This window comes from Lethenteron reissneri, chromosome 7 (assembly GCF_015708825.2).
Source record: "Lethenteron reissneri isolate LAM-NWPU_2019-01 chromosome 7, ASM1570882v1, whole genome shotgun sequence".
Taxonomy (NCBI): Eukaryota; Metazoa; Chordata; class Hyperoartia; order Petromyzontiformes; family Petromyzontidae; genus Lethenteron; species Lethenteron reissneri.
The window spans coordinates 1,829,897-1,857,043 of NC_083785.1; the positions used below are offsets into that span (position 1 = coordinate 1,829,897).

At 45.7% G+C, this 27,147-nt stretch overlaps 1 protein-coding gene across 1 annotated transcript in view; it reads right to left on the bottom strand.

Moving 5' to 3' along the window:
* LOC133355737 (nebulin-like) overlaps positions 1-27,147 on the bottom strand; it is a 218,957-nt gene that overhangs the window by 170,070 nt on the left and 21,740 nt on the right. The window contains 19 exon segments of the mRNA XM_061573054.1: positions 627-938; positions 2,090-2,197; positions 3,793-3,897; positions 4,277-4,375; positions 6,053-6,160; positions 7,526-7,723; positions 9,384-9,497; positions 11,287-11,394; positions 12,738-12,842; positions 13,162-13,260; positions 14,809-14,913; positions 15,361-15,465; positions 19,654-19,758; positions 20,296-20,412; positions 21,660-21,767; positions 22,571-22,675; positions 23,909-24,013; positions 24,552-24,656; positions 25,466-25,570. Of these exon segments, the coding sequence (XP_061429038.1) occupies positions 627-938; positions 2,090-2,197; positions 3,793-3,897; positions 4,277-4,375; positions 6,053-6,160; positions 7,526-7,723; positions 9,384-9,497; positions 11,287-11,394; positions 12,738-12,842; positions 13,162-13,260; positions 14,809-14,913; positions 15,361-15,465; positions 19,654-19,758; positions 20,296-20,412; positions 21,660-21,767; positions 22,571-22,675; positions 23,909-24,013; positions 24,552-24,656; positions 25,466-25,570 (2,316 nt within the window).

Below are 27,147 nucleotides of genomic sequence, written 5' to 3' on the forward strand. Positions count from 1 at the left end.
TCAGTGAATCACATAGATAATGGCATTATTTATAAACATGGTGTGATATGTTCTTGTAAAGTATTCTACAGGTATCAACCCCGATGTTCTATCTACAAGCAGAAGCGTTGTGGTCTTGTTAACGTGACCAGCTGGTGATGATGTGGCAGAGAAGTCAACTCGCCATCAAGAACCTCTGAATGGCAACCCCAAGTGAGGGTTGATAATCAGTGAATCTAGATTCAGAGAACGTTCCTTCATCGATGATGCTTCTTGAACCTGGAACAATCTCCTCATGACCAATGTTAATGTTCCAAACGCATGTTGCAGGCTCACCTCTGACACAAACTGCAGTACCAGAGTATTGATGTGCTGTCTAATCGTTGTCTCGCTGTGTTCTTCATTCCCATCGCTCGTTTATTTATTTTGTAATATATGAGGTAAATGGCTTTTGTGTCCACCCTCCTCGTCCATGAGACCCTCACATACCCCGTGCTGTGAATGAACTCTACCCGCATCTCTGTGTGACTCTGTGTCTCTACGTAACTCCGTGCAACTGCGGTGCTCCGTCCAACCGCCGCCACCGCAGCAAGAATAGCGCGCGTCACCGAGGCGAACGCTTACGTCGCCGAGGCGATAGCACTTACGTCGCTCTGTATCTCATTAGCCTTCTTGGCGAGTTCAAGGAGGACGCTGTCCGGCATCATGGAGTAGCGATGGTGGCGCTTTATGTAGCCGTAGTTGCTCGCGATGCCCTGCGACTTCTTCGCCGAGACCACGCTGACCATGTCTACTGGGCTGTGGAACTTGGTCTTGGACTTCTCAAAGTCCTTCTTGTACTCGCGCTCGCTCTGCATCTTGGCCACGTGCATGGAGTGCACGAGCTTGGGGTCGTCCTGCAGGTTCCTGCACCCGACCATGTGACCGCGGGCTTTCTCGTACGCCAGCTTGTAATGAACCTGTGGGAAGAGTTTACGGTAGTACACATGTTAAAAGAATTTTGTTAAGGTATGCTCCATTTTTTTTTCAAATTGTGGGGTTTTTTTGCTCTGAGAGAAAACCGGAGAACCTGAAGGGATGTACAGTAGATTCTCGATTATCCACACTAATGATGGGGAGGATGGCCGTGGATAATTCAAAAATATCTATTTTCCACGGATCTCTATGCTAATAACCAGTAATAAAGATATAAATAAGAACGAATACTAACGATCAACCGATCAATGCGCATGCTCAGTGATAGCACTTTCCTGCTCCCGCACAGAAGACTCGGCCCACTAAGTGGACAGCAGCTGAGCCACGCCAATCAACATCAAACTCCGCCCATTGTTGTAAATATATGCAACTACTGTACTGTAGGGGCAATCGCGTGGATTTTGGATTAACCAGAGCACATATCTGCTTGGTTTCATCACGTGACTTGGAATAAACATTTCCAGGAATAACAATATATAACTATTTTTAGATTACTAATTTGTCTTAATGAAAAATCCATGAGTTATTCATTCATGTCAAAATTTCACGTGAGCAGTTATCCGCAAATCAGATAAACCGAGAGTCTAATGTATGTTGAACTTCTTTCGCACCTTACGTAGCCAACCGTGCTAATCGGAGAACCAGAGGGAGAACATACAGACTCCGCGTAAAATGGCGCCCAAGACGCTAGTCGATAGCAGGCCCTTCTTGCTTTGAATCACGGGGGGCCACGAATAATGATTTCTCCTGCATTGAACTTGGTTTGTGTGTACACTTGGGTGAGTGGGTGGGAGCAGGTCTGTGGGGATGGTGCTGCAGTGGGTTGCGTACTGCAGGTTTGGATATGTACAGTGAGAAAAAGTTCTACATACATACATGCACAGTAATTTATGTTCAACCCTTAGCCACGCACAATTGAAAAGTAGCATTTGAACCTGTCCTGGGCATTCTCTATGTTGTGTAAACATCATCATTGTGGAGATAAAGTCAGCCATGTCTTGTGTCTGCCATAGTGTCTACGGCGAGACGTTGGGATCTTTGTTGTTGTGTGTGACCAGATATTTTTGCGTGTGCAGTGGAGGTTATAATTCCGGAACATATGGCAGTTAGAAACGAACATTGGTTGCACACTCACGTCGCTGGCGTCCTTCCGGGCCTTTTTAGCAGCGATGATGGGGATGGCGTCCAACTTCAGGTCATAGCCCTTGCTGATGAGCTCGTGCCAGCCCGCCTTGTAGGAATTCTGTGGGATCCCAACAGATCAGCGACAACACGTACCGCCACCCAAACATGCAATGGTCACATATTCATCAAGCACAGCAAATACATGCAAATACACGGGCACAGTCACATCTTGAGGAAAGGCCTGGTAAATGCACCATTTTGTCAACTTTCCCCATGACTGGTGGTGCAGACATGAGCATTTTTTTTTGTAAAAATAATTGTATGAAAACATGAATTCACTGAGCCCTATGACCTTACTGGTGCATGTAGATAACCCAGCATGTTGAGAAAACTATTCCTTAAGAAACTCACCAATTGATTAAAACCAGTAAGAAATAGACTATGATGCCAATCTTCTGGCTTCGATAAGCCCAGGCAAACATTGGGACTTCCTGACGAGGTCGACTGGGCACGGGGCCTGTTTTATTATTGGGGTGCCGCAGTGGCGAGATGTTAACAACCTCGCCTGGTATACAGATCATGGGTTCGATCCCGATTCTGGCGCCTGTATATTTTAAGTTATTGTGTTGTCAACGTGGTCGCGTGGATTTTTCTCCAGCTCCTCCGGTGTTTCCCTCCACAAGTAGAATCAACAGACAGTCCCAGGGTTACGGAAGGGTTAGGTTCCCCAGAACGATTCGTAACCCGAATTTTCCATATTTCAGAAACGGAACAATTTTCATCCAAAATCAACGATAAAATCCCATAGCCGGAAATAGTTGTACCTCCCCTACCCGATTACTAGTTGGGTTTCTCTCAGTACTGTGTCGCGCTGTCGTCCGTTTTATCTCGCGACCTTAATCGTATCGCTGTACATACGCTCTGCACTTCCTACTCTTCTTTAATTTCATTGACTATCTTCCCTAACACTATCCATAATGAAACTAATGGAACATTTCCTGTATCCAATTGTTTATGAATACCACGAAACATTTTTAAGTTAATTGTTAACGGAAAGCAGTCACTTCCGAATCTTAGGCTAGGCCTAGGCTTCACCGATCGCTGTTGGCTGAGACCATAAGCAATGGAAGTGTATTTGTGTTAAATAAGATACACACAGTAAATAACTCATTAAATAAACTCAAAATGAAGAAAACTAGCAATAGAAACATGGTGAAAAAGTGGATGTTCTAAGCATAGAAAACAAACAATTACTTAATGCTACGAAAGGAAAAGAATTACGTAACGCAACGAAAAAATCCATTTACCTTAATCCTAGTGATGCTCGAGCGAGGCATAAGGCAGCCCGCCGTACGCCACGCTCCACGGTATTCATCTGCAACCTCACCGTGCTGCACTATTTGCGTTTAGGTAACTGACGCAAATATTTCCGCAAATTGCATTTTTTTTACATGATGTATGGGAGTATTTCTGTAAGATCGGAATTCCATACGTCGGGTCTTCCGCAACCCGGGGACTGTCTGTATTTGGCTGCTACAACATTTACACGTGATAAGCCACTTCAATGGGCTATCATTTGTGGCCAGGTTGCTTGTGAAAAAGAGCTACATAGCTCAGTGGGCCTTACCTGGTAAAATAAAAATTAAAAATTCCCTTTCCCATGGAGGCCTACGCCGATTCCCAGCGAGTCCCTCTTTTGTGCGGGGTACTCGCCTTGCTGATGTTGTAGGCGTTGGCTCGAGACTGCAGGAACTCTGGGGCATCGTGTGGGAGTGTGTACTTGTGGAGAACATCCTCACTGGCTGCCTTGTACTTCCACTGCCATTAGACAAGAGCAGATAAAAAGAGAAATTACACAGAGTCATTAATTAATGTGATAAGTTTTCATAGGCCTGTATCATTATCCCCAAAATTCGCTATTCATGAGCATCTCCAGAACGTATCCCTCGCGAATAACGAGAGAAACATGGTTTACAAATGGGATTAGTCGATCAGCAAAGTCACATGCCGTGGAACAATGCGTGGGGTACCCCCCCCCCCCCCCACCTCTTCGAAACACATCCGGTCAGCGCGAAAGGGTAGGCCAAAAACTTCCAGAACTGTCCTCTCGCGGAGGCCCTTCCGCAAGCAGTGGCATGAGCGAAGCAATTGCAGGGGCTGCGCTTTCGCCCTTTCTCACGAGCGGCGAGGTACTCACGTCACTCTGCTGGTCCTGGCTCACTTTGGCCATCTGCTGCACAAGGGAGTCGGTCACCTGCGTGAACGGGATCGTGTCTGGGTGCTGACGGTATTTTTTCTGTGAATGAGACATTCAACGAGATGCGCGCACACACACACGCGTACAATAAAATGTCAGTTCTCACACGGTCACGTGATTTACGTCTATCTTATTCTTCTTGGTAATCACTCGTCTGTGAAGATGATGGCCACTGCAGTGGACTGTGCAGTTTCCAAGACCGACGATAGATGGACGGTGGATGTGAAGGTCACCGCTGGCTCCTGTACCGATGATCGAGCCCAATCCTCCAAATTGTTTTTCTCTGTTTATATTCAAAAAGCGAAAGAAATGATTGCTTCATTATATGCAGATGACGACCGTTGCATTCATATTTTACATGAATGGTTAATGTGAAGTCCTTGCGCAAGAGCCATTCATTCCGTTGGGATAAACCAAATTGCTTTCTGAAAGCCTTGAAAATGGTTATACATCTCATAAATGAAGTTTGTGATTTTGAGATGATTTGATTTCATGCTCACACGGAAACAATGTTATTTTGTTCATAAAAAAACCTGTTTAAATGTACAAAGTAATACAATTATCTCCATCAAATTGACTTGTTTTTTTATTGTTTTTGGAGGAATTCATAGCAATGTAATGTCAATGTTGAATCTACACGTTACTGGTCTCGTCAGGGAGTATAAACCACCATGCAAACTCCGGTCATACTCGCAGCAGCGGCTTTCGGCTAACCATTGAACAAAAACGGTCATCGCACGCTTTCCAATGCGATTCTGCGGCGGTCTGGAACGCTCTTTCTTCCAATATTAGGAAGCCACTGGAGCTATGCACTGTTAAATCTAGATTAAAAACTGCTTGTTATTGTGTTGAGTTTTTTGTCCTTTCCCCGCACCTCTGATTGTCATGGTTGGCTACGTACGGTGCGAAAGACGTTCAACATACAGTACATACATAAACACACAACCTTTCATGAGTATAGTTATGCTCTTGCATCTGTTTTGTTAAGCCAACAAAAGCTAGGTGAAACATCATAAGGATAGGTCAGGAAAAGTGATAGAATAAAATGTCCACATTCAAATTATCACTTGAAACAATCCGTTTTTTTCTATGTTAATAAATGTAAACCTGCAGCCCGACACATCAGTTAGGTTTTAAAGACTGGAGTACAACTGTAAAACAAAAGGCAGGGCAAGTGAAAAAAGATAAGATACGCTGGCACAGATCTGCCAGTGATGGAGAAAAATATCCGCGGGCGACTGCGAGGTGCGGTGGGACGTAGCCATCAAGTGCTTAGGCTGTGCTATTGCACCAGGGCCCGTGGGTCGGAATGGCCCAGGCGTGAGGCTACAGAGAGGTAGAAAGGTGGGTGGGTGGAGGGGGGTAGCAGGCGAGTGAGCACTGGACAGGGGGCCATAATTTCATTCCTTCCATTGCACCAGGGCCCAAGCCAATCCGAAAATAGACCACCGGTAACGTGGATTTGCATGTGGCGCTAGAGCGTTGTTCTTCATTGCAAGGCCCGTGGGACACTGGCGGCCTTTAGTGTGGCTCCCCCGACAATACACAAATGTGAAAACACCCCCCACCATCATCGTGCTGTCACAAACCCCCAATGGTTTCAAATGCGTGGCGGCCCTCACACTGACGATGTCTTATCGGCGAAAGTGGCACCCCCTCTCAGAATTAGTGAAGAGCGCTGCACTGAATTGTTCACGTGGCTACCGCTGGACTCACCTCACTCAGGATAGTGCTGGCCTTCTTGGCAGAAACCTGCTCCACCGACTCGAATGGCTGCCAGCCAATGCCCTTGAACCAGTTGTTGTAGTCGGCCCTGTAGTCATTCTGCACGGGGAGAAGGGGCGACTGTCAACACACCGTGCAACGTAACAAACACCTTCGGTGAGAGGTAGGCGACGGTCCACAAAGGCTACATCTCACGAGGGTCCCACCATCTTCGGTCGGATAACAGCATGGGGATGAGCAGGTCAAGCCAACGCGACGTTGTGCTCGGATGCGAACTGAGGTGGTGCTCATCTCCTGCTTACGGTCCTGAGACAGTGGTGGAATTACCACATTCCTATGGCGGCGGCGGGGGGGGGGGGGGGTCCATCTAAGCGTGCAAAAGGAGCTTTACATCTCATCGGATTCCTCCAGTATTAATATTCAATTCATGTTGACTTTCCCACACAAGTGGTAACTATTTTGTCCACCCCAGAGGGATGATGGTCTGAGTCAACCCCCAAACCAGGAATTGAACTCGCAGCCTTTCAATTGCGAGCCGCACGCTCTACCGCTGAATGTACTTGAGTACACCTGGGTGCAATGTCATGTATGGATTAATGAAACATGATTATTACAGCTTAATTAATATTTAAAGTCCATACATGAAGTCGGAGGGCACAACGGTGGCAAGATGTGAACTACTTTGCCTGGCATTCAGGACGGTCGTGGGTTCGATCCCGACCCTGACGCCTGTAATATTTGGAGTTTGCGTGTCTCTCTCCTCGTGTTGCATGGATTTTTCTCCGGGTCCTCTGGTTTTTCCCTCCATGTTCAGAAACATGCATTTAGAGCATTTAGCTGTTGTAAATTTCCACTCAATAAGCCACTTCGTTGAGATATCATTTGTGATAGCCAGGTCATTTATCAAAAATAGCTATACAGCTCTGTGGGCCTTACCTGGTAAAATACAAATATATAGTTTATATCATAGTATAGTATAGTAATGAATATATACACAATGTATATGATCGTACGAATGTAACAGTAATGCTCAATGGAGCAGGAAATCACTGACTTTTTTGATACTTGGCAAGATTGCTGCTCAGATTCGACCAGGGGTTGGCAATCTGTGGCTCCAGAGCCGTGGCTAATGACCGTTCTTTTTAAAGGACCCACTGTCTCGTATTCACTCACACGCATTGCAGCTGTTGAAATATTGAGGGGGGGTTTTTGGACAAAATGAAAAAAAACTTTTATTGTTATTTTGGGTTGCCGACCCCCTGGATCAGACGCTTCGGCGCTACACCCGGTGGGGGGTGGGGGGAGTGGGGGGGTGGGGGGTGGGGGAAGTGGGGGGGGTGGGAAGGGTGGGGGGAGGGTGAAGGGTGGGGGGAGGGTGAAGGGTGGGGAGGAACCAATGTGGGCTCAAAAAGCTGCTGTTCAGTGGTAGGCCGCGGTGCGAGCTCAAGAGGCCAGTACGCTCACGTTGCTGTAGAGCTGGTTCCCCTGCTTGGCCAGCACCACGGACATGGCGTCGGGAGGCATGAAGTAGCTGTGGACGGGCTGCTTGTAGCTGTAGTTGCTCGCGATGGCCTGTGACTTCTTAGCCAACGTCACGTTCATCATGTCCAGGGGACTGTGGTACTTGGTCTTGGCCTTCTCGTAGTCCTTTTTGTACCCGCGCTACACAGGGGAGAGATCGCGTGTTGAGAAACAGAACATCGGCCTTCAACTGCACTTGCCGAAACCATTCACACCTACCGGAATATGCCTGATGCCTCGCCGGTGCATAGGATACTTTGCTCACATTTCATCGACCCTACTACCTCATTCAAGACCCAAACAACCAATGGCGGAGCCAGGATTTTCAGGTAGGGGGGGCAACCCCTCCAGCAATGAAAAATGATAGGAGTTGTTAGTGAGTAAGGACTTGTCCCTTGCTTTTTATTCGACGCGTGTGCGGCGATGGCGCAGCCATCGATCGGAGATCAAATTCGAACCGCGTTGTGTGATCGGCATTGCGCTCGCTGAAGGTGTTGATGCTTTCAGGGAAGTCGTGTGCTGTATACGCAACTGCGCACAATTCTGAGTCACTTATAACTGCTTTGCCGTTACTTATTGCCAATTATGGACTCGGACTATTGTCCTATCATCTCATAGAGTCCCTGGCACATAATAATATGCTACACAGTGGCAGTGGGGGTCGCAAAATGCCGTTTTATTACTAATAAACCCCAATGATCCTATCAAAATTAGGGATTTCGATCGGATCATTGGGGGGGCACGTGCCAAACCCCCCCCCCCGCCCCCCCACTGGCTCCGCCAGTGCAAACAACCACACCGTCTGGCTTTGACATTCCCCGAAGGCACTCGTAGAAACATAATCCGCATCAGAACATTAGGAAGCCAATGCGCACATCTACTTCATAAGTGTAAATTAAAGGCACAATTCAGTGGAGTGCAATTGTGACCATGCCACCGAAACGATGCATAATGGTTATATCTCATGTTATAATTGACAGACAACTTGGAGTGGTTGGCGAGGGCGACCAACTGGGCCAAGTTCACAGCCACCACCAGCCTTGGTGTCATCCACACTGTGTGTAATAGCCCTCTACCCCAGAGTGAACAAATGGGCACGCACAGATACAAGAGCCCTTTCATCAAATCCCACGAACTCCGTTCATTTTCGCAGCAGCGGCTTTTGGCTGGCCATCGAACAAAGACGGTCACCACTTCGCGCGCTTTCAGATTCGCTTCTGCGGCCATCTGGAATGCTCTTCCTTCCGATATTAGGAAGCCACTGGAGCTATGCACTTTTAAATCCAGATTTTAAAACTAATTCCTTTAGAGCTGCTTTTTGTGTTTAGTTTGTTGTCTTTCCCCCGCACCTCTGATGAGCACGGTTGGCTACGTACAGTGTTAAATAAGTTAAACATACATACAAACTATGGGCCATATAGTAAACCACCGGAGTCTGCGCTCTTTCAACAGAGGAAGAACCAAACGACACGAACTCTCTCCTGAAGCCCTTCGTGGCAAGCAGCCATCGACATTGGAATTCAACTCCTGAACACATTGCCATGTGCAAGAAGAGAAATCGCCCTCTACTGGCAGACGAATGTCCACTTGCAGGCCAGTGCCGTGGACACCTTATGCCACATAGGGACAGCTTCCACTGGGGGTTCCCTTGGCTAGGCTACAGAAGGGCACTGTAATGGTTTAGAGAAAATATGTGATGTAAGCCGCTTTGAGTTGCTTAGGAATTTAATCAGCCATCCATATGTGAATCCTTATCCCGTCATGCTACGTTCGTGTAATTTGCGTATCCCGACCAACGTACATCGCTTTGAATTTTTGCCACATGTATCGAGTGGCGGAGCTTCGGGTCGTCTTCGATGCTCAGGGCTCCGATCATTTTGCCACGGCTCTTCTCATAATCCTTCTTGTACTTGACCTGCCGCATCACAAGTCAGGGTCACGCGTGTAAGAGCCATGCATGGTTATGTATATATATACACAGTTTTTCTGACTCGTTTCTTTGTGTATCCAGTCACCGGTGCACAGCTAGCTACACAAATGCATATACAGTTTTAGTCTTTTTGAATTTCTAATAACTTACTCAAAGATCGCCCACCGTGTGTTCATTTAGCCGTCCAGCCCCAACCGACAATTATAATAAAAATTAGAATTATTCAAATTTATAACGCGCATTCCATACAAGGATCCCAATCCACTGCTGGACAAGGGACTCCCCACGCTGTGTGGCCCATCGATATTAATTTCACCGTACTTCACCGCACTGCTCAATGCCGGCTGTTGAAGGTGGGGACAGTGGGAGCACAAAAGCACAGTACAGTGAAAGATTTTGCTGCACTATCTCGTGCTGTCGCGAGCACAGCTGGGTAGACAGCTGTGACACCTGTTTTACCCATAACAGGTTTTTGATTTAGATGGCATGAATATAAATGTGTCGTTAAACCCGCCACCACCCGACGCAGCCAATTAATTTATTACTAGTACTGCATACCGGTTGTGTGTTGGAGAATAAACCCACAACATTTACAATTCAAGTACCGTGACGTTTCGCCAGTAATTACCACAAGCATCATCAGGCGACAAGCCAGAGTTGTGGAGAAATCCTGCTGTTTCAGTCTCAACGAGAGGGATAAATGTGATGTCGTCACTGGTGAGGCAACCTGTTTTACACATGGGGGTAACCCATCCAAGCACTATCCAGGCTCGGTCCTGCTTCGCCTCGAATGAGACTGCGTGCATCTCAGGTAATTTGATCATGGGCACTGTGTGTGTTATAATATTTTCGGATGCATATGGATTTGTCAAAATTATAACCTTAAGTGTTTCTTATTTCTTCATGCCGTGGCCACAAAACTTCGCCCTTATATAATCGACTCTACCCCAATTTGCGTTGTACGCACTCCCTTCGTTTTGACTTTAAAAACTAACGATTTGTTACATAAAGTTACAAATAAAAAAAATATTTTATTTGTCAAAGTGCAATTATTTGTTATAAGCGGAATAACTCAAAGGAAAATCGCGGAATGATAAACGTAAAAAAAATCCTGAAAAAAATGTTTGATCATCCAGCATAAAGTTTAATCTTATTAAATGTTACCTTCATGAATACTACTCCAGAGTACGTAGAAGATAAGTTTGTAATCACACTAAAATGACTGTACTTATAAAACTAACGAATTGGTGATGCTGCATTGGCTGTGGTGCACAAGCACAAAAAACCTACATATTTAAAAACGCATTTTTGTGCACCTTTAAATTTTGTTCTAATCGTTTGTCAATGACCGTGTTTATGAACCACGTGTTACAGCAGGTGGCAAGCACCGATGACATACTTTCTTCTTCAGACGCACTCTTTTGGGAGGATCTTGCATTGGGTTATCTGACTAAATGCCTATATGACTAGTTTTATTGCATGTGACAACAGTAGCAGGTAATTGGGATTATACAGAGCAAGTTTTCCCCCCTCTAGACTGGCAGACGACAGGGCTTGGATAATAAGTTGATGCCAGTTTCTGGCTACCTCTCAGCTTACCTCTCGTTTTGGCCCAATGCGTTTGAGAGTATTTGACTGCGATCAATTTTCACACTTCATTGAGCTTGGAAAAAAATAGCTCTATATCTCAGTATTAGGCCTCACCTGGTAAAATACAAACATGTTTATTTTAATTTTTAAGAGCAGGTGAGGGGGCAGCCGACTAGGGACTTACTTCGCTGGCATCATTGCTGTGCTTCTTGGCGGCCACGATGGGAATGGAGTCGAGTTTGATTTCAAATTTCTTGTCTTTGGTCTCTTCCCAGTCCATCTTGTAGGCATTCTAAAGTAGAGAAGGCAGCAGCAGCAGTCAGTCAGTCGCACAAGGGTTAGGCAGGGAAAGGAAAAAATTAACGTCGTAAAAACAAAGTTTTTCACTCTAAATCCTTTATATGCGTGGCGGCTAGAGTCCTCTCGTCCTCTGGCGTCAGATGGCTGCCACCTATGGGTCAGATGATTGTCTGCCAGCATTAAGCAATTGGTAATTAAATATTTTTTTTTAAAATTCCCTAAACAGTGTAAAATTTTGGGAAAAAAATTTCACGAAAATTAATTGTCCCGCACAACGAGTCTGTGTGGAAAATGTCAGCTCGATTGGATCATGGGAAGTGGGTTAAAAAACGACCGAAAGATTTGCACGGTCGTAAGCAAGCAAGCAAGCACGCAAGCACGCAAGCGAACTTAATATAAAGGATTTAAAAACAAGAGACAACTGAAATTTGATGCAGAGGCTTTTGAAATGTTTCCTCAATAGGGGGTGATAAAATGTCACACTCACTTTTATAATGTTCTAAAACCAATTATAATTCATGCGATTCGTGACTAACGTGTTATAGTAATGTAACAATTCCACCACTGGCTCAAAGGTTGCCAAGAGTGATGAGCACTGCCCAAGCGTTTATTTAAGCTGTGTTATGGAATTTAGTTTGTATGCTATCATATGTTTTAAACATGTACATATACACATTGTGGAAACCATCCTCACAATCACATCATAAACATGAATCCCATAACATTTATCCATCACAAACATGTGGCAATGTAATAATTCGCTTTTATTTCGAATGTATTACTTCTTTTATTTGAAGTGACATGTTGTAATGATAAATTGGGTAATTATAGGACCTTCATGTCATCCACATGATCTCAGTAATTATTTATGGCTTACATCTTTGGTGGCAGACACATTTCCACAGTTTCTAAGACTGAGACTGACTCAAAGGCCCTCAACTTTAAGCTCTGAACCTTTCATTAATTACCAACAATTTGCTTTTACCAAATTCTAGACTCAATATTTATCATCATCATCATAATACAAACAAAAATCTAAAAGGTCAAAAACCGTGTTTGAATATTCATGACAAGGGGGAAATATGCACGCAAGGTCTCCGAATGGACGCTCGGGTTGCACCAGGGTTTTGTCCGATGTTTCCCTCCACGCGCTGAGTTTCTTCAGGAAAGAAAAAGTTCCCAAGGAAGCTGTCGGCGCGAGGAGCGAAACGCCTCGGTGTGATGCCGACCAACACGGGGCGAGAGAGAGCTTTAGAGCACAGCCACGAAAACCTAGCGAGCAGAGCCGCACGAGGTCTTTCATTCAACCAGGCACGTCTCCCCGCACGGACTCACTTCGCTCAGGTTGTAGGCGTTGGCGCGGGCCTGCACCAGGGGAGGGTAGTCCGCCGGGAGGTTGCACTTGAATTTGTCTTTTTCGTACGCCTGTTTGTAGTTCACCTGTTTGCGGCAGACCGACGTAGAATCAAGAAAGTCCCATTGGTTAGTGAAGCTCTCCAGTGATAAACGGATGTAAAAGAAATAGCATTTCTTTTTTTGCTCAGATGCTAAGCAAACTTACGTTCATGAAAGATAGGAAACATTTTTGAGAGAAAGATGTTGACAAAAAAATCAAACAACATTTATTTCGCACACTTCCACGAAATTTGCACGGACAGGTAAATCATAAAAAAACGATGACGCCAACAATACGCGTTATTTCCCATCAGGACGAAAACGCTGTTCACCGTCGGGGAAAAAAAACGAGCGTGGAACGTACATCGCTGAGTTGTTGGGCGTTGACTTTGGCCTGCAGCATCACCGGGGTGTCCATGGACTGCGTGAAGGGCACGGTGTCTGGGTGCTTCTTGTAGACCAGCTGCAAAGACAACCACAGCACATCGCTCGCTGGCACCGCCACTGCCCACACGGTTCCGTCACACACTTTCACTTGTTTATTGAAAGATGCGTATGTATGTATGTACGCTGAACTTCTTTCGCACCGTACGTAGCTTACCGTGCCTAATCGGTGGTGCGGGATATAGGCAATGCATGCAGATAACTCCTTCATCAAGCATGAAAGGGCAAGCGATTGTGTGCGTTTTATATAATACATGTGAAAAACACACGGGAAGCTAAAGGTTGTTTAGATGCGCAATATTAGTTTAAAAATTCTGCCGATGGTTCTCAAAAGCTTATCAGGTTTGAGTCTGAGCCTGGATGGTGCTTGGATGGCAACAACCATGCATTAACAGGTGTTATAGGCTGCTGCGGGTCTGTATTATGGGCAGCAGAGGGCAGTGTAGAAAAACCCAACTAAACTCTTCTTATTTTACGAGGTAAGGACCACTTGAACTATGTAGCTCTTTTTCAGAAGTGACCTGGCCACAAATGATAGCTCAACGAAGTGGCTAATCACGTGTAAATGTACGACAGCCAAATAATCTAAAGGAATGTTTCTAAATGTGAAGGGAAAAATCGGAGGACCCAGAGAAAAATCCATGCGACCACGGGGAGAGAGACACGCAAACTCCAAATATACAGGCGTTAGGGTCGGGATCGAACCCACGACCTCCTGAATGCCAGGCGACGTAGTTCACATCTCACCACCGTTTTGCTCAAAAATCCATTGCATTCCACTTCACTGCTCCCCACCTTCGCCAAACCGCATTGACCATCATGGTGGAGCATTGTCAAACAACCCCAATAGCCACACAGTGTGGAGAGGGCCTTATCTCGCAAATGTACACAGTGCTGTACATGTTACGTACGTTACACAAACTGAATTAATCAAATAAACGTTGCGTGTTCCCTGCTCTATCTGTACATCAAATATATAGTCAAATGATGATGGCTGCTCCAGAATCTGCAGCGCATATTACAACGTAAGATTTTCACCATAAATATCATCTCTTACTTGAAATAAAAATGTGAAATAATAATTTACAGTCCCCTGTCAATCCACTGAGAGACACAGGCCTCAACCACACTGTGTCATTCGTTATCGTTGTTTGACCATACTTCACCATGCTGGTTATCTTGCAGGTTTGTGAAGAGGGCGTTCAAGATATATCACCTGCCACCAATATTAAGCCATGACCAGGAATTTAACTCGGGTAACCAGGTTTATAGGCACAGAGTGCTAAGCACTGCACCACCTCGATATTCCTACTTAAAAAATGTTTTATGTATAAACAAGATGGCTGTCATTCGCTATTTAAACCCTGCTAAAGGCCACATGGCCAAACATTGGTATGAACTCACTCACTAATTGCAATTGGCAAGTTCTACGTATTGGTGGATGTTTTCTCGCAGCTTCGTAAGGGTATCTCATTGCGTATTTTCAACGTTTAAACAGCATGTACGCGGAATGCACTTTTTTGTTTCCAGAGTCCGGGGGGGGGGGGGGTGGGGGGGCAGCACTCACATCCTTGAATTGAGCCACCTTCTTCATGGCTTCGTACTCAGCTGTCATGGTCATCGGGAAGTAGCACATGGTCTTGTCCGCCTCATAATCGGCCTTGTAGAGTTTCTGCAAAACAAAGCAGCATAAAGAACGGCAGTGTCTCAGCGGCTGTAATGGCTTTAACTTTTCTCAACATAACCTGATCTAGAAAACGATAAAACTAAACTATTGTTTTTTACTTCACCAGGTGAGGCCCACTGAGCTATACAGCTCTTTTTCAGAAGCGACCTGACCATCAAAAATGATAGCTCAACGAATTGACTGATGATCATGTGGAAGTTTATGGCAGTCCAATACTCTAAACGTATGTTTCGAAATATGGATGGAAAAACCGGAAGAGCCGGAGAAAAATCAACCAGACCACGGGGAGAACATGCAAACTCCAAATATACAGTAGGCATCAGGTTCAGGATCAAACCCACAACCTCCTGCATACCAGGCGATGGAGTTAAGATCTCACCATTTTATGTCGCATCGTGAGAAATTATAGGGGCGGCGGGCGACGCTACTCACGGCGTTCTGAATTTCTGCCACGCGACGGGAGTTGGCCATGTGAGGGTCGTCCGGGCTGCCGATGTAGTGACCCCTGTTCCGTTCGTAGGCCTCCTTGTAGCGCACCTGCAGGCCACAAACATCGCACACGGACAGGACATGCAAAGTGTTCAGTTGCTTTGTTTGTGAATCGCGTGGCGAGGTGTGGAACAGCCGATCTGCAAATCTACACAGCAATTCCTCGCCAAGTTGCGGGGGTTATGTCCCTGGAAAGCCCCAGTGGTTGGCAAAACCGTCGTTGGCAAGACTGAAGGCTTATGGAAAGTAGGGGGTTAGGTTCTGTGGACGCGGTTAACATTCTCATCGAAGCCTACCTACGCATCCTATGCATTCAGTACACATGAGAAATATGTACAGTACCTTATAATATACAGTACACCCTGTACGAACAAAACAATTCCTTTAATATTAATAGTGAACACAAATACGTTCAATTACCTTTAACATGTGGGGCCGTCCATAAATGACATCACGCGATTTTGGACGATTTTTGACCGCCCCCCCCCCCCCCTCGTCACACGGCGTCGCAAAAAGTCAGACCCCCCCTCAAATATGACGTCACAAAGCTCTGCCCCCCCCCCCCAAAAAAAATAAAACATGCTTCAAATCGCTTTAAACTATTGTCATTGGAGTGCGTATTTAATGTGGCGCTGCACTCTGATGTGGTAGGAGAAAACATTTATTAAAAAGTCTATTTAATTAAGTAGAACGTGTTGTCTATATTTATTTAAAGTTGCGCATTTTGATGTGACGTCACATTTCTTAACCCCCCCCCCTCGTCACACATAGTCACAAATGTCTGACCTCCCCCCCCCAGGTGCGTGACGTAATTTATGGACGGCCCCTGTATACTATAGTGAAGTCCAGATAACGATGAGAGTAACGATGATGACGATGTTGGTGATGTTATGGAGGGGGGGGGGGGGAGGTTGGTTTTAGAGATGAGAGTAACGATGATGACGATGTTGGTGATGTTATGGGGGGGGGGGGTTGGTTTTAGATATGAGAGTGACGATGATGACGATGTTGGTGATGTTATGGGGGGGGGGGTTGGTTTTAGAGATGAGAGTGACGATGATGACGATGTTGGTGATGTTATGGGGGGGGGGGGTTGGTTTTAGAGATGAGAGTGACGATGATGACGATGTTGGTGATGTTATGGGGGGGGGGTTGGTTTTAGAGATGAGAGTGACGATGATGACGATGTTGGTGATGTTATGGGGGGGGGTTAGTTTTAGAGATGAGAGTGACGATGATGACGATGTTGGTGATGTTATGGGGGGGGGTTGGTTTTAGAGATGAGAGTGACGATGATGACGATGTTGGTGATGTTATGGAGGGGGGGGGGGGTTGGTTTTAGAGATGAGAGTGACGATGATGACGATGTTGGTGATGTTATGGGGGGGGGGGGGGAGGTTGGTTTTAGAGATGAGAGTGACGATGATGACGATGTTGGTGATGTTATGGGGGGGGGGGGTTGGTTTTAGAGATGAGAGTGACGATGATGACGATGTTGGTGATGTTATGGAGGGGGGGGGAGGTTGGTTTTAGAGATGAGAGTGACGATGATGACGATGTTGGTGATGTTATGGGGGGGGGGGTTGGTTTTAGAGATGAGAGTGACGATGATGACGATGTTGGTGATGTTATGGAGGGGGGGAGGTTGGTTTTAGAGATGAGAGTGACGATGATGACGATGTTGGTGATGTTATGGGGGGGGGAGGTTGGTTTTATAGATGAGAGTGACGATGATGACGATGTTGGTGATGTTATGGAGGGGGGGGAGGTTGGTTTTAGAGATGAGAGTGACGATGATGACGATGTTGGTGATGTTATGGAGGGGGGGGGTTGGTTTTAGAGATGAGAGTGACGATGATGACGATGTTGGTGATGTTATGGGGGGGGGGGGTTGGTTTTAGAGATGAGAGTGACGATGATGACGATGTTGGTGATGTTATGGAGGGGGGGGGGGGTTGGTTTTAGAGATGAGAGTGACGATGATGACGATGTTGGTGATGTTATGGAGGGGGGGGGAGGTTGGTTTTAGAGATGAGAGTGACGATGATGACGATGTTGGTGATGTTATGGGGGGGGGGGTTGGTTTTAGAGATGAGAGTGACGATGATGACGATGTTGGTGATGTTATGGAGGGGGGGGAGGTTGGTTTTAGAGATGAGAGTGACGATGATGACGATGTTGGTGATGTTATGGAGGGGGGGGAGGTTGGTTTTAGAGATGAGAGTGACGATGATGACGATGTTGGTGATGTTATGGGGGGGGGAGGTTGGTTTTATAGATGAGAGTGACGATGATGACGATGTTGGTGATGTTATGGAGGGGGGGGAGGTTGGTTTTAGAGATGAGAGTGACGATGATGACGATGTTGGTGATGTTATGGAGGGGGGGGGTTGGTTTTAGAGATGAGAGTGACGATGATGACGATGTTGGTGATGTTATGGGGGGGGGGGGTTGGTTTTAGAGATGAGAGTGACGATGATGACGATGTTGGTGATGTTATGGGGGGGTGATGCTTAACTGTCCATGCAGCATTTGCAGCTCCGTTCGACTCAATCGTTAAACAAAGTATAATGTTAATAAAAACGTAAGTTTGATTAAACTTGGGCGCCCGTGCTTAATTTGTGTTTTCGATTATTTGTCTTCTAAAAAAATCTGTCCGTGTCTCGCACACACCCAGGCAAGGCATCACGCACGGGGTGCGGTAAGCAGAACCACACCGATCTATAGAGACGCGCCACCACTCGTCTCGACCTCTTTACACTACACTCACCCTCACCACCAGCTCGTCGCTTAGGAGGTCATGATTAAGGGCGAAATTTCGTGGTATTAGTCCAGTAATTACAGTACACTTTCACGAGGTATACATTACGGCACTTACGACGTATTTGGCGACTGCTGCACAACACTGCTGATACCACTCGGATAAGTACGCCTGTTGGCGTCCTCTGGTCTAACACCGTTTTCAGACGAGGCTCAAAAGAAAGATGTCTCTGGTGTGAACCAATCAGTTTCAAGGACAATGCATGTATTATCAGAGTATGTTTTTTGTTTGCATTCTGACCACAAGTATTGTGGTTACTGCAGACATGATTCAGTTTGGTGTTTTAACATCTTAACACCTGTTTTGTTGCCAGAAAAAAGGGGAAACCCTACGATCATATTTTGGTACTGGCAAAGGAGATCCCATGATGATTGTAAATTTCTTAAATTGTAAAAGAAATAAACGAAAAAAATGGGACTCAATGTTATTGCAGACATTTGCACATTTTTTTCTCTCAATTTTTTGGAAATCACATAAAAGTGTATCCTGCCATAAATAATAACTTTTATGTAATCGTCGTTATTTGGGAAGAGTAAAATCAAGAAATTAACTGTGTGTGCACTTTAAACAACAATAATAACAACCAACAATCGCTGCTACCATCGCACATATTAAGGATCCCTCGGGCTACCGAACACCAGTGAGGTGCAACAGCTCACGTGGAACAAGTTAATTTATGTCATGAGCTATTATATTGCATTGGACATTATAGTAACAAATATCAGCCTTTGCGCATTTGTTCAAATCCTATTTTCAGCATTGGAGAAGAACCTAAACTTGTGGACAATGTGAACTGGTGATGACATCAGGTGGAGGAATTAACTTGTCATGGGCATCAACCCTCAATTATGAAGATGACAACTGGACAGATGTTAAAATAATAAAAATACAACATTTTATTATTATGTTTAATTTTTATTATTTTATTATTTCCCTTCTACGTGACTTTACCGAAAGAACCAAGAAGATGAATCCCTGCAGTCACGAAAGCTTTAAATCGAAATTTGGACAGATGTTCAACGTGTATTGAGGACAGCATATGTTGCTGTTAAATTATCTGCTTTATACGGAGCACGATATTTTCGCTGTATGAAATACAATTATTGCTGTCATTGTTCCCTGGACGTTCTTGGATATCGGGAGCCTGAGTGCTTCCTGGTTGATGTTATCCCACGCACTCCATGCTCTGTTCGCCTCCGAGCTCCGAGTTGCGTTTTGCTTTGTTTTTCTGTGGTGGTCTTGGATCTTGTTTTTTTATGATGCTCATTTTTTGAGATGTTAAAATGTCAAGCGTTTCGAGATGAATTTTTGCACGAATTACACTACAAAAACATTATTACTACGAGCGTGTTTTCCCGTGAGTTGGGGGATGCAGTGGCATGAGCCGGGTGCGTGAGGTTGGACTGCGACCTCACGTTGCTGGTGAATTTCTTGAGTACGGTGTCCATTTTGAACTGGGGGGTGTCGCACACGTTGATGCTGTGGCCACGGTTGTTGTGATATGACTTTTTGTATTCGTGCTGTCGGGAGGGAAACAAACGCAAGAGAAACACAGACAGTGATCCATGCTCAGACCTTCGCCTTGTTAACGGCCTGTCGAACTTAGGAGCCCGTTCTAGGCACAGTTTTGCTCAGTTTGTGAGTGTCACATCAAGAGGTCTGTTAACAGTCCGACAGAAAAATTCATATTTTTCAGGTGGATGATACGGTCGGCACAGCACTTGACTCACAAAAATCTAGTCCGTGGTCGACTCAGCCCATCAGGCCTCGAGGGCTGATAAAACGAATTATTCGCATTTTCTGGGAGGCCCCGCTATGCAAGACACACTCTTGCGGGGCATATACAAATTCCATTAACCTCATGAGGATCAGAGGTCTACCAAGGTGATGTTAGTCATTCTGTAAAACACACTTCCAGGTTCCATTCACCGCACAAGGTGATTCACTGCTCAGCTGGCAGAGTGCCAACTGCTTTGTCTGAGCGATGGGACTTTTGAAAAAAAATTGCAATGAAGCGCAACTAAAAAGCTCGTTTGTGTTTCGTCCTCGATACTCACGTCGCTGAGGTTCTTAGAGACGTGGCGTGCTTGCTTCATGGCGGGGTTCTCCGTGGCTGGCAGCGTATTGTAGCCGGCCACGTCTTTCGTCTTTTCATAGGCAGCTCTGTACTTCACCTGCGGGTGGCACGAATACACGCCCGGTCATCGTCCTCCCCTCCCTGATCTAAACACTTCCCTCAACAAGTAGTTAGGCGTTGTAATCGACGTTTGGGTCACGTCACCACGTGAGTGAAAGGACAATGTGTGTTGTACCACCCTCATCCACCCAGCGTAATGTTGTCACGTGATTCAAAACGTGCCAATGCATTACTGGCTCAGCTCGCCGGTGTGTTGAAGCGCAATCCAGTGGGTTGTGTGGATTACTCTTCAACACAGCGGTGAGCTGAAGCAGTTTGCAGTTAACTCAAAAATCGATTATAAATCATAACGTTGGCCACAGGAGCCTCAGCATTAACAAATATGTTGACAATTTTATTTGGGCATCTTTACAACGCTGACGTTGGCTATATATATATACCTATGCCTAAGTAATTGTCAATTATTAAGACATTGGAGTTATTACATTTACCGCATAATAATATATTATCCGCTGTGTTTTGATGGCAATGTCTTTCCTAATGTCACAACAGCTGGGATTATATATGAATTACAACACACATAATCCATGGTGTAAAGTTAATAAAGAATACTGTGCATGAAGAAAGCTCCTAACAGATGGAACTTAATTCCTAAAGAGGCCTCACTACACCTCCCAGCACTGAAGAACCACCTTGAGCCAAAATCAAGGGGTGACTCTTTGGCGACCATCGGCCTCACGCCCAGTGTCAAAGATGCAGAGCCATTTACATTCCATGGGATAAAGACTTTCCCCTTTTAAAACAACAACAACAACAATAATAACAACAACGTCAACTTGTCACGAGCCTCATGGCATTCGTTTACTCTCGGTGAGAGAGAACGACTCGGAGGCGCGCGAGGCAGAACCACGGTGAGGTGGGGATGGCAGCAGCCACGTGCTGATCTGGCGCCAAATTCTCCCGCAAGCTCTGCAGTCCTCTGTATACCAAGGTGCTATCCTCTGTATACCAAGGTGCTATCAGCCAATTAGTGAGCGTTTTACACGTGGGAGGAAATCGAAGCGCCCAGATAAAACCCCACCTGCGTGTGAGCGGGGAAACACTCTATCCCATCCAGATGGAACAGGTGGAGTTCACATTTTCTGTACCGCTGTCTACCGGCAAGCCCCCCATGAACCATTCCCGTTCCCGCTGCAATGCGCACTGTGATCCCCGCTACTTTATTGGGGCATTATTGGTGCGTAAAATAAAGACCGATCGATGGATCGATTGACAGGGCCTCACCTTACTCGCATTGACACCCGCCTTCTTAACCATCTCATACTCGGGGGTGTCCGTGGAATCCACAAAGAGCTTGTCTTTGCTCTCGTTGAAGGCCTTCTTGTACTTGTTCTGAAAGATGAAGAGAAATGCGGACACCGCTCGGCATGCTGGCTGGATGGCTGGCCGGTGATGCAATGCAGAGATAATGACAGCTGTGATTTAGGTGCAGACAGTTGTCGTAAACACAAAAAGGTACATTCTCTGAGTACTAAATTGTTGTTATTATTATTGCAATGTGTACACAGCCACACCGATTTAATTATATTATTATATATTGTAATATATGACTCATATTGTAATATATATTGTAATATAATATGCTGACCACTGATATATGCACAGATTTTCTGCAAAAACAGCTTTAAAATTATTTGGTGATGTCACAAATTATGCGGTGATGCTGCTGCTTCTGCTGCCTTAGCACTGGTGCACAAAGGACAATTAATAAACACTTGGGAACACATTCGTCAAGAAGGGACCATTGCCCCTGAAATGTAATTTATCACATATTTTCTATACGTGTCCTTTTAAGGAAGTGCTATTGATGAGTGTGTTGAAACTTTCAACGATGCTCTTGTAACAAAACTAAACGTAGCCGCTGTTCATTCGTCGATGATTACATTTCTGACAATTAAAAACAAAATCTCGAAGGCCCGACGTTAATTCCTTTTCATTACGCTTATACACGTTTGTTTTCTATTATATGACTGTGTTGTCCTTCCCCTGCACCTACGATGAGCACAGTTGGCTACGTGCGGCGCGATAGAAATTAAACGTACATACATCTTATCGTAACTTTTCAAAGTCGCACACGAATCTAATTTTGATGGCACCTATCCTGTCTCTAAAAATGACCGTTGTTCAACACTCACGATGCTGATGTTGTCGGAGTTCATTTTGGCCACGGCGACGTCATAGCAGGGGGCCTGACTCCACTTGCCCTTGACAGACTTATCGTAGTCATTGTGGTAGTTCATCTGTAGTCGGGGAGAGCGAGCAGGGTGGTCGGGGGAGCGCCCCCGGTCAAATATCACAACATCGTTTTAATGACAATTGCAGAAGCCACTCTAAGAGAGGATAGCAAGTAAGAGGAGAACAGGAGAGAAAAACATCGATTTAAAAAATGTTTACTTTACACTTGTAAATATTTGAATAATTCCGTTCTGTAAATGAGCATTGATAAGTACTGAAGGGTGGCTACATAACCTGTGATTAATGTTGCACTTTAACACTTTAAGTCCCCTACATGGGGGCTATTTGTGAGTGACAGCGAGGGTACAAGAGCGAGAGAGAGAGAGTGCGAGAGAATGAGAGAGAGAAGAGAACACAGAACGAGTGTGTACGTGCAGTGGTTAGCGCGCTGCACTGCGAACCCGGAGAGCCGAGTTCGATTCCCGCTCACGACCAACATTTAGTGACAAACATCTGAACCGGTTCTGGGCCTCCCGTAGCTCGATTCAGCTTTAAATGAGTACCTGGTGCGGTGCGTAAACACCAGCACTGGGGTGGCAAAGGTGGCCGGGCATGGCGTTGGCCACCCACCGCCTCGTGTACTCACAGCAGCTCACGAAATAAACTTGCCCCAACAGTCTATGGCACTAGCCCCACAATATCTACAGGAACTGACCCATCGTTAGACACCAACGAAGTCCCTGAGATTTTAGGATCGTCTTCTTCTAAATATTTCGAGGTCAAGGCTCCTTTGCTGGGGTGACGGGGCTTTTGCCAGAGCAGCTCCCACACGTTGCAATGCTTTGCAAATAAGGCAATAACAATCGTGAGATATATTTATGTACTGTCTTGAAAACTCACGTCTGTAAACTGGCCTTTACATCCTAGTCCTGTCCATTTACCATAGTTCTGTTAATTTCCTGGTTTCCATACATGATGCATTGGAATCTACAGATGAAATGTGCTTCACAAATGTCAATTACATTTTTTGGCTGGCCATCGAACAAAGGCGGTCACTGCATCGCAGGCTTTCAGATGAGCTTCTGCGGCCGTCTGGAACGCTCTTCCTTCCAATATTAGGAAGCCACTGGAGCTATGCACTTTAAATCTAGATTGAAAGCTCATTTGTTTAGATCTACTTTTTGTGTTTAGTTTGTTGTCCTTACCCCACGCCTCGGATTCGCGTGGTTGGCTATGTACGGTGCAAAAGAAGTTCAAGAAGCATGCGTACATACGGGTGATCATTATGCAGGACTTACATCGCTGAGTTGTTCGCCCGTTTTCTTCGCCTGCACCATGTCGGGTGCGTCCACCACCTGAGTGTAATGCAGGAGGTGCTCCTCGTGCCCCTTCTTGTACACCACCTGCGCGTCCGGGCACACAGCCACACGTCGTCAACGTCGATCGGCACAGCGCGATGCACAACGTGTATCGAAACGCTTGCATGCAACAACAAATATAATTAAAAGTCGAATACGTTTTAGGGGGCGATTGGCTTAACCGACGCAATTCAAATTCGGGACTTATCCCGCGTGCACACGCAGCCACCCGTTATCTCCAACTGGAGCGATCGTCTCTCTGGCACCGGCTCGCTCGTGTGCCTCCAAGTATGCTCACTTTTGTTCCCCCCCCACAACACTACCGATTAGCACGGTTGGCGTAGGGAGGAGGGCAGGGGGGAGGCGCCCCCACCAGCTATCAGGGTGATGTTTCAACTAAATATGCTCCCTACCTTCATCAACACGAACTGACCAGCATGGTGAAGTAGGGGTAAACAATCCCGCGTAGTATTAACACATCATTAGGAGACATTCTTCATCCAGCAGTGGCTTGACAAGGGGCTGTGTGTGTGCATGAGAAGACCCAAGTGGGGAGAGGTTGTGGCCCAGATGAGCTTCTTACATCGCTGAGGGCCTTCTGAGCCTTGGCCACACGCCTGAGCTCAGGGCTGTCAAAGTAGGGGATGCAGCAGCCTCGGTCGAACTCGTAGTCGGCGTGGTAGACTTTCTGTTTGGAGATAACAACGGCGATCATCATGTTTAGTTCATTATCCTTCCCCCGCACCTCCGATTAGCACGGTTGGCTACGTACGGTGTGAAAGAAGTTCAGCATACAAAGACGTGCACCAATTCCACATCCAATGTACACGCTCGTTAAATTGAGTCTACGCTATTCCAGAACTCTTAACACTGCGCAGATATTGTACGCCCACATATACTTAGCTAATTTATTAAAATGCAACAAAGATGAGAGGGCAAGAAAACTTGGCTGTCTTATAAAGTCTAAGGGTGCTTCCGCGATGGATTTGCGCGATACATTTAAAAATATAAATCTGATCAATAGTGTGACATTTCAACATTAGGCTTACAAATTCTGTCACTGGAATTGTGGCGCCTCAACTCTAGAACTGGTTGCCCTTACTTACACATCTTCAAATCTCGACTAAAAAGATATCTGTTTAAAATGTCATTTTCTTTCTTTAATTACTTTCAAGCGTCTTTCTCACTTCTTCTTTCCTCGGTTGATGCTAAACTGATTCCGCCTTTCCATGAGTAGCGCCCAAGAGAACGATTGTTCAAATGCCGCTTTATAAATCGAAATTAATATTTTGGTTATTAACGCACTCCTTTCAGAGACGGTGGCGTAGCACGCTGCCACGCCCCCAACAAAGCCCCTACCCCCCTTGGCTTCTCTACGCTCCCCGTATGCCCTCTGACGCACCCCGACCCAGATTTTATTTGTTTTTGTCTCCGGTGAGGTGTAGCCCAACGATGTCCCCGTGAGCCCGTACACCTGGGCTGGGTACACTGCAGCACCTGGCTTAAGTTGGCGGCGTTCTTGAGGGCCTGCACCATCTCTGGGCAGTCGGAAGGCAGCAGGTAGCGATCTTTCACGTCCTCCCAGCTCTTCTTGTAGAGAACCTGCAGGGCGGTTGGCGAGATTAACGAATAACCCCTCAAGAGTAGCAGCAAGCTGCGGTGCCGGCGTCGAACACGTGCCTCGTTGCAACTCCTGAACCCTCGTCAATTCCGGTTCGGTTGTTGCGGCCTCCTGTATCAATTATAACTCCAGTTTAAATAAATATTCTGATGAAATATTCTGATGATACCGACTGGAAACCTGCTCTTTTAACAGGGTCAGGGGGTGCCGGGGGGATTTGAAAAAGGCTGTCTCTGGTGTTTGAACATCTTAACACCTATTTTATTGCCAGAAAGTAATGAAGCCTATTGTTATGTTTAGATGATGTGAGGTGGCACCACAGACGGCCAATTGGTGGGTGGGGGGATTTTTTTTTAATGAGGAACAGCGAATGGGGGCCAAAGGATGGCAGGACAACACGTTGCTGTGGTTGCTACAGAGGGGACAGCGGTTGTGGTTTGTTTAGGGCAGGGGTCCTCAAACTACGGCCCGCGGGCCACATGCGGCCCGCCGAGGACATTTATCCGGCCCGCCGGGTGTTTTTGCCGCCGCTGCCTGTCTTACTTTTTTTCTGCATGAGAAGGACGGTCATTGGTGGAAGAGGGAGAGGGGGCGGAGTTCCCCCCAATCAGACTGCATTGATGGACAGTGCAGTCTGTATGTCTCTGTGTGGGCAAAGTTATTGCTGGTATATTGTTTTTGTAGCGCTGTATATATATTGGTATTTTACTAATAGCAATTTTGACTCCCTAGGAAACAATGATGTCAAGAAAGAGAAAAATTGACTCGGAGTGTAGGATATTCAAAGAACAGTGGACTTATGATTACTTTTTCATGCAGTACAAGGAAAGAGCTGTGTGTCTGATATGCCAGAATATAGTGTCTGTGTTCAAAGAATACAATTTACGTCGACACTATGAAACTCAACATAAAGATAAATATGCTTGTTTGGTCGGAGAAGTGAGAAAAGATAAAATATTAAAACTGAAAAATACATTAACAACTCAGCAAAATACTTTTGTGAAGCAGAAGCAGCTAAATATTTCATCACTGCGAGCAAGTTTTCAAGTTGCCAAGCTAATAGCGTGCACTGGCAGACCATTCGTGGAGAGAGAATTTGTTAAAGAATGCCTTCTTTCTGTTGCCAAAGAGATGTGTCCAGAGAAGGTCGATTTATTTAGTACAGTGAGTCTTTTAGGACCTACAATTACACGGAGGATTGATGAAATGGGAGACAATTTACATCAGCATTTGCAAAACTCCACAAAAAAACTTTCCTATTTTTCCTTGGCACTCGACGAAAGCAATGATGTTCGTGATTCTGCACAACTTCAAATTTTTATTCGTGGGACGAATGACTATTTCGAAGTCACAGAAGAGCTTGCTGCACTGCAAAGCATCAAAGGAACAACTACAGGAGAGGGTATCTTTCGATTTAAAGCTTTCGTGACTGCAGGGATTCATCTTCTTGGTTCTTTCGGTAAAGTCACATAGAAGGGAAGTAATAAAATAATTCTCACGACGTTTCGGCCACAACGCAAGCAGCCGTTCTCAGGTGAAAACCAGGTCTGTTGGGGAG